The sequence below is a fragment of the Fusarium verticillioides genome, chromosome 8 (assembly GCF_000149555.1).
Source record: "Fusarium verticillioides 7600 chromosome 8, whole genome shotgun sequence".
Taxonomy (NCBI): Eukaryota; Fungi; Ascomycota; class Sordariomycetes; order Hypocreales; family Nectriaceae; genus Fusarium; species Fusarium verticillioides.
In genome coordinates, this window is record NC_031682.1 from 21,652 (window position 1) to 28,839 (window position 7,188).

Sequence of the window (7,188 nt, forward strand, 5' to 3'; positions counted from 1 at the left end):
TTCGGAATGGTCCGCATTCGAGCTACAGCATCCTTAGCGTCGGGCCAACCCGTCATATCGTTATCTTGAGAGATAATCCGTATCGCCACTTTAGCGCTGGTCTATGATAACGATATGGCCGTTCCGACAGATAGCGAGCTACCCAAATCATTCAGCATACCACAACACCAGTGATGCTCAGTATAATCTTGCTGATATGCTGAATCGCAAGCCACAAACTCTTGCAGTTGTCTAAGTTGCAGCATGTACCTCACTCTGCTGAAAGAAATCTCACAAGCGACAAGTGGCTACCGAATCAATCGTCTCTCGCCTTATCCATTATGAAGATGCCAAAAGTTCCCCGTTCGAAGGCTGAGTGGAAGGCAGTGTTGACTACAAACTCTGCGGACGGAACCAAATCCTCGCCTTGGATTAACAAGGATCTCGCGCCTACTCCACCGAGCGCAAGGACATGGTCTTGGTATGCGTCATGCTGAACAGGAGAGCTTTATACAATTTGCTAATTTTCGAGTCAGGATCTCACTCAGCAGTTATTGGTGGGGTGTAAGGCAGCATCATTGTATCCATATTGTTGAATCACATCGCTAACTTGCTGCGTGACCGTCTAGAACGCGTTTAACGCAAGTCAATGGTCAAACGGAGCGAGTCTGATCGCTGTTGGCCTTAACTGGTATCAAGCTCTGATTGCATGCATCATTGTAAGAATTATAATACAGTAACCGAAGCGCAATAGCTAACCTCGAACCAGGCCAACTTGATCTCATCTTCTGTTGCTCTTGCTCTCGGTCGACCAGGCGCAAGATATCATGTTGGCTACCCCGTCCTGGCTCGGAGTGTCTTCGGAATGTTAGTCATCGCAACCCTCGAAACTTGACATCTCACATGGTGGATTTACTAACAGAAAGTGTAGGTATGGCCAGTTCTTTTTCGTTTGGATCCGAGCCGTGGTAGCCACTATCTGGTAAGATAGAACATGGACATGTGAGTCAAGAGAAAGGACGCTTCGTACTGATAGCTTTACAGGTTTGGAGTCCAGTCATATTTTGGGTCCCAGCTACTCAGCGTTCTCCTGAGATGCGTCTTTGGAGAATCCTGGTGGAATATGACGAACCACTTGCCTGCCAGCGCTGGCATCACATCTAGAGATCTTCTGGCCTTCTTCTTGTTCTGGATCATTGAGATGCCCTTTTTGGCAGTTCACCCGCGCAAGATCAAGTTTCTATTCGCGGTTCGTACATCCTCTTGGACCTTGATTCATGTGTTGAGCCTAACAAGTCCTAGGCTGAGTCCATAATCTGTCCTCTGGCTTGTATCGGTGTCTTCTCCTGGTGTCTTCATTACGGAGGAGGGATTCGTATGAGTTCTCTTTCTTCAAGCACGGAAGTCAAAGGTGGAGCCCTCGGTTGGGCAATGCTTAATGGAATCAACAGCTGCTTGGGCGTCACGTCTGCGCTGCTGGTCAACGTGAGTCTGAATGGATCCGTAAGCATCTTTGCGAACTTCGAGGGTAAACTAACAAACAACACAGCAACCCGACCTCACTCGGTACACCCGTAGGCCCAAGGATGCTGGTTGGAGGCAATCATCGTCCATCTTCCTCAGCAAGACGCTGATTTTCTTTTTTGGTATTGGTGCTACAGCAGCAGTGCAAGGGAAATTCGGCCACGCATACTGGAACCAGTGGGATCTTCTCAACGCAATCCTGGATCGATTTTGGGGTCCAGCAGCTCGCGCTGGGTGCTTCTTTGCCTCATTCGGATTTGCGTTGTCGGTGTTGGGCGTGAACATCGGATGTAACGCTATCCCCTTTGGTAAGATGGGTCCTCCATAAGATGACACTTGGGATTTCTAACACATCTTACAGGAGCTGATGTTACCGGTCTAGTACCGAAAGTGTTTACAATTGTTCGGGGCCAGATTTGCTGCGGCATCTTGTCCCTCGCCATTGTTCCGTGGAAGCTCCTAAGTAAGATTCTCTACATACCTCGAGTAGTCATATCAAACGCTGACAAAACCTACCTCTCCTGTAGCTTCTGGATCAGCTTTCTTGATATTTCTCGGCAGTTACAATTGTTTCATCTCACCAATCTGTGCCGTAAGCTTTCTCCCGCCTCGGACCCCCAGGGTCTCAAGACACTAACACACTCAGATCATTATTATTGACTATTTCTTCGTCAAACGTGGAAATATCCACACCCCATCGCTATTCAACCCATCCAAAGGCTCATTGTACTTTTACATTGGCGGTTGGAATCTGAAGGCACTCGGATGTTGGGTTTGCTCCGCAGTATTCGGTATTCCAGGACTTATTGGAGCCTATCATCCAACCTGGGTGTCTATGGCTGCGACTCACATATATCAGACAGGTTGGGTTATCTGCTTCTCTGCAGCCGCAGCATTTTACTACGCCCTGAACTTGGTGTTCCCAGCCAAAGTCCTTCCACACGGTCAGGCAACTTCCCACCTTGGCTTTGAGCATCTGGCAGATAGCGAGGGATATCTGGAGGGCGAAAGTGTTGTGGAATTCCCAATCTCGGGTATACAGCCCGAGGACTCTGTATGCTCCAGCCACGAGAGCAGCACGGCGAAGGACACCTCGGGCGTAGACATATTAGGGGTGTAAGGAGTGTAAGGAGTCCGACAATTGGTTGCGCAGGGCTTTAGGCACTTCAGGTCCTGCTAATCTTACCTTGCTGATGTTCGGGGTCTTTTGAGATTGATACTTCTAGTCCCATAATACTATAACGCAATTATGCTATCTATTTATATAAAGATGAAATTTTATTGAACTGTGCTCCAGGATATGGAACCAGGACAAGTTGCAAGGGCGGGAATTGGAAATGAAGTATCGTCGTTGGATCGTCTTCTCATAGAATGAAACGGACGTTCTCTCGTAAAAGCTTGATATAAGATGTAGTTCAGAAAAGTAAATTGATGTAGAAAGAGAAATAGTCTAAATGTTGAAAGCTATCCTAGAAAATAACAACCTAACCACTGTTGTTACAGTTTGTGCAGTAGTCCATGACGACGCTGCATGAGTTTGATAGACGAATGTGGCCACAAATCCAGATACCATCATTCTTCTTGGCGTTCTCGCGAGCTGCAATAATGTCACTACCCTTCATTCCAATACCGTAGTCGTCACACTCAAACTTGGCAATACAAGCAGCTTGACCAACAGAGGCAACCATAAGAATACCCTTGTTAGACCGACTGTATCGGGTCGTGTAACCCTTGTACACAGTATCGGCGTCGAACTCATTGATAGCTCTATCACAGGCCTCGCCCAAGCCCTTCTTTGACAGACTGTCGGATGTTCCACACTGGCCGCTGCCATCGTTATCAACAGCAGTTTGAGTGGGTACAGGCGTGGAAACAGTTGACGGTACACCATAACCACGTGTCGCTGTGACGTGAACAGTATAAGCCATGAAGTAGTCGAGGGTGTAGGCTGAGTAGACCAAGACCGTGCCATCGTTGGTCTCAGTGAAGGGAGTCTGCACTGGAGCTTGGGTAGCAGGAGCCTCGGTTACGGGGACGACGGGGGACGGGTATGAAGTATAGTCCTCGCAGCTGTTGTCGATCAGAGAGGCCGAAGTGACGTACTGCTTGCCAGAGACTGTGGTGCTGCATTGACAGTATGGCTTGTCGACACGAGGTCCGCCGTAGATTACGCAAGGGTAGTAAGTGCGGACTTCCTCACTAGTTGTTGCTGCATCAGATGTGACTTCAGTTGTGATGGCATCAGATGAGGCTCTGGTAGTAGTGATAAAGGTGCTTGGGGTAGAGGTGGTCAAGGCCGGCTCAGCTTGAGTTGTTGTAGCCTCTTCGGTCTTGTGCTCGCTTGTGGTTATTCCTGCAGCCTCGGTGGTCTTCTCTTCCTCAGCGGTTGTTCCAGTAGACTCAGCAGTCTTTTCATCTGTAGTAGGGGCTGCTGAAGTCACGGCAGTGGAAGTGGCATCGGCTGTAGTAGCAGCTTTGTCTGTAGAAGAGGGCCCGGCTGAGGTGGCACCAGTGGAACCACCGCGGACCAAGCACTTGCTAGCAGCCTCCTCGTCGGCGCGCTTCCGCAGGCCGGCAGCGGGTGTAGCAGCAGGTGTAGTTTCGGGGACGGCAATGGGATCGGGGAAAACCATGAACCTGTGGGAAGTGACAAGCTGGTCCTCGACCCAGAGTCTCCATCGTCCCATGAACTGGCCCATGGCGTTCTCGTCAGACCCAAAAACAATGTCCTCAAGCATATCATACTCGACGATAGCGCGACCCCACGTTCCGTACTGCTCCTTAGATTCTACTTCGCCAACTCGTGTATAACCGAGAACGGTATAATCAGATCCAGGAACAATACCAGAGATTGCAGTCGCGAGGTAATTGGCACGTGCCTCGTAGCGGAAAGTGGTGGTCACGCCACGACCACGATCATAGTCAGTAGTGAATGGGGTCACAACGAAAACCCTGGGGTGGAACATGGAATGCAGCACACTGGGGGCTTGGTCTGTGCCGACATAACCAGCAATACTTTCGGCATAGCCATCGAAAGTGCCGTCGCGAAGCGCGTTGAAAGTAGTAGCCTGGAATACGTCGTCAGGCGTGGGGTTCCCGAGGTTGTCGATAAAGACGGGGTTCTCCCATATGTGAGACACATAGACACCCAAGTCAGACACGACAATGACCGAGGTACAGCCATAGATACCGTTGACTCCTGCAGAGCCTTTACCAGCAAAAGGAGGAGCGCGAAACCAGTGTCCAGCTGTGGCTCCAGTCTGGTCCACCCAAAGAGGGGTGAGGGAGGCAACATAGAAAGGATTGGGAGACATGTCATCGTTGAATGCTCGAGCCCCGAGCTCTGTATCACGCTTGGAGGGCAGGGTTGCAGACTCGGTGCGGGCTGTAGGAGCTGTAAAGGGATCGTCACCAAAGTCAATGGTCTGAGAAGGGTTCGTAGGGAGGGGCCCGTCAATGGTAGTCGTTGAGAGGTCATTGCAGTTGACTTCAACAGCAGCGCTGCCCATCTGTCCTCCTTTCGACCCCCCAGACCCAATAGGACAAGATCCACCACCGCTGCCACCACCGCAAGTGTCAGCACCACAAACTTGCAGTATTCCAGTAGTCGTGGTGGTGGCTTCGGTGGTAGTTGACTCCTCTGTCGAAGTAGGGGCTTCGGTGGTTGTAGGCGCCTCTGTAGTAGACTCCTTCTTGGTCGTCTCTTCTTGCTTGGTGGACTCTTCCTTGCTTTGCTCCTCCTGGCTCTGATTATCCTCATCCTCCTCTGTCAGATCATCGTTCTGGCTCTGGACCTGAGGAACAACACTGGTGACGGCAGGCACGTTACCAGCAATGATGCTGCCCGAGATGTTGGTAAGATCCTGAGCCATACAAGCGAGCTTGTTGATGATATCGCCAATAGGTCCAAGCAGGCCTCGCTTCTTGTTGCAGCCAACATCGGGCTTGCCGCCCAGAGACACGATAACAGCGATGATGTCGTCGTGAGTGTCCTCGACCTCCTTGTTGGTCTCATCGGTGAGAGACTCAGGGTCTTCAGTCCATTTGTTGATGATGGGAATCAGAGCGGCGACCTGAGAGGAGACGGAGGAAACGCTAGATGTAGCCACCTCAGGAGCGACGGTTGTTTGAGCTGGGGGCTGAGTGATGACAGGCTCACCGTCACCTTTACTGGTGGACTTGGACTCCTCAGTGGTCGGCTCAGGTTCTTGGTGCTGTGTAGTGGTCTGAGCAGGCTGCTCAGAAGCTGTTGTTGTAGTGTCCTGTACAGGAACCTGCGCAGTGGTGGTCTCAGCAGGAGGGACGCTAGTGGTGGTGCTTTCAATGATAGGCTTTTCTTGAGTCGTAGTTTCTGGTAGAGGATTACTGGTCTCCGAGGTCACAGCTGGTACAGCGCTTGATGTTGTTGTGGGCACAACGGGCACCTGCACGTCCGTATTTGTGTCCAGGCCAGCGGTTTCTTGAGAGGAACCGGGAGTCTGGATGATAGGCTGGTTGGTGGTATCAACTACAGGAAGCCAGGTGGTGGTGGGATCAATTGGAGGCGGCAACTCCGTGGTTGTATCCTGGACAGGAGGTAGCTGTTGTGAGGTTGTGTCCTCGACGATAGGCTGTACAGTAGTCGTGTCTTGAGCATTTGCTTCAGTTGTACTTTCTTGTGCAATGGGCTGAGTGGTGTCAATGACAGGTACAGGATCTGTAGTCGTGTTTTTGACAGCAGGTGGAGCCTGAGAAGTAGGAGCCTGGATGATATTCTGGGAAGTTGTTGTATCCTCAACGATAGGAGCAGGTTGAGTACTTGGCTGAGGATTCTCCTGAAATGCTTCCGTGGTCGATTGGGGAACAACGATAGCATCGGTAGTGGTGGGGTCAAGGTCAACAGGGATGTCGGTGGACGTGTCAATCACTGGTGGAATGAAAGCTTCAGAGGTAGTAGTGGTAGTAGCAGGCGCAGCTTCAGGAATTGGGTCTTGAGCAATTGCACAGAATGGCAGCGCCGCCAGGGCAAAGAATGTGGCACGCATCTTGGCGTGAACGAATGACGAAGAAAAAATGAATGACTATACCAAACTAGAGTGTGAAAGAGATTCCAAGCCTATGATGGATAACTACTGAATCTATGCGCCACGCCGTGAGCATTCTATATATCAACCGTAGGTCGACGAACCGCCGTCGATCGGAATATGCCCTTCCATTGCTGTGTGATTGGAGTTACAGTCAGACACAGCCCTAATCCCATTTGCATTAGTGCTGACGCCTGCTATAATTAACGTTTTCTCCACGCTACCAGTGCGTAACAATTCATAGCGTTCATTGGTTATAGTACGCGAAACCCCTGGAGCCTGCCGCGATTAGCAGATCCTTCCGTGTTTCAGAAAATATTCCTCAGCCTCGAGATAAACGATAAACAACTAAATGGAGAACATAAAGCTTGTTCCTTCGCATACATAAGAGATCGCGATTACCTCACTCATAGTTGGATAAAGTGTTTACCTCTATTTTGATAGTATATGTATTCTTTTAAAGATAAGTTATAGAATCTAAAATCTCATCTTTATTTAAAGATGCACACTGGTGAACGGATATTCGCATTAGCATCTTATATCGTGTCGTGACACGCTAAACAACTGCCGTCTCACCTAAGCCTAGCACGCAGCCCCCAAATCGTAGGGCCAAGAATCCGCA

At 50.1% G+C, this 7,188-nt stretch overlaps 2 protein-coding genes across 2 annotated transcripts; one reads left to right on the top strand and one right to left on the bottom strand.

Moving 5' to 3' along the window:
• Positions 1–161: 161 nt before the first annotated feature.
• Positions 162–2,750, top strand: FVEG_07764 (hypothetical protein). Its single transcript, XM_018896438.1, has 11 exons — positions 162–460; positions 516–543; positions 609–698; positions 749–846; positions 911–961; positions 1,024–1,228; positions 1,282–1,464; positions 1,529–1,811; positions 1,865–1,966; positions 2,031–2,095; positions 2,150–2,750. The coding sequence occupies exons 1-11, from the start codon at positions 321–323 to the stop codon at positions 2,621–2,623; spliced, it is 1,719 nt and encodes a 572-aa protein (XP_018753906.1). The 5' UTR covers positions 162–320; the 3' UTR covers positions 2,624–2,750.
• A 149-nt stretch (positions 2,751–2,899) lies between these two features.
• FVEG_07763 (hypothetical protein) lies at positions 2,900–6,527 on the bottom strand (the record flags this gene model as incomplete). The annotated part of the gene is made up of 1 exon (XM_018896437.1): positions 2,900–6,527. The coding sequence occupies one exon, from the start codon at positions 6,525–6,527 to the stop codon at positions 2,988–2,990; it is 3,540 nt and encodes a 1,179-aa protein (XP_018753905.1). The 3' UTR covers positions 2,900–2,987.
• Positions 6,528–7,188: the final 661 nt, after the last annotated feature.

Excerpts from the sequence above, each read along its gene's own strand:
- FVEG_07764 (XM_018896438.1), top strand. The coding sequence starts at position 321 with ATGAAGATGCCAAAAGTTCCCCGTTCGAAGGCTGAGTGGAAGGCAGTG. Across the intron at positions 1,812-1,864 it reads ATGTAACGCTATCCCCTTTG|GAGCTGATGTTACCGGTCTA; the intron begins GTAAGATGGGTC and ends CACATCTTACAG. Across the intron at positions 1,967-2,030 it reads TGTTCCGTGGAAGCTCCTAA|CTTCTGGATCAGCTTTCTTG; the intron begins GTAAGATTCTCT and ends CCTCTCCTGTAG.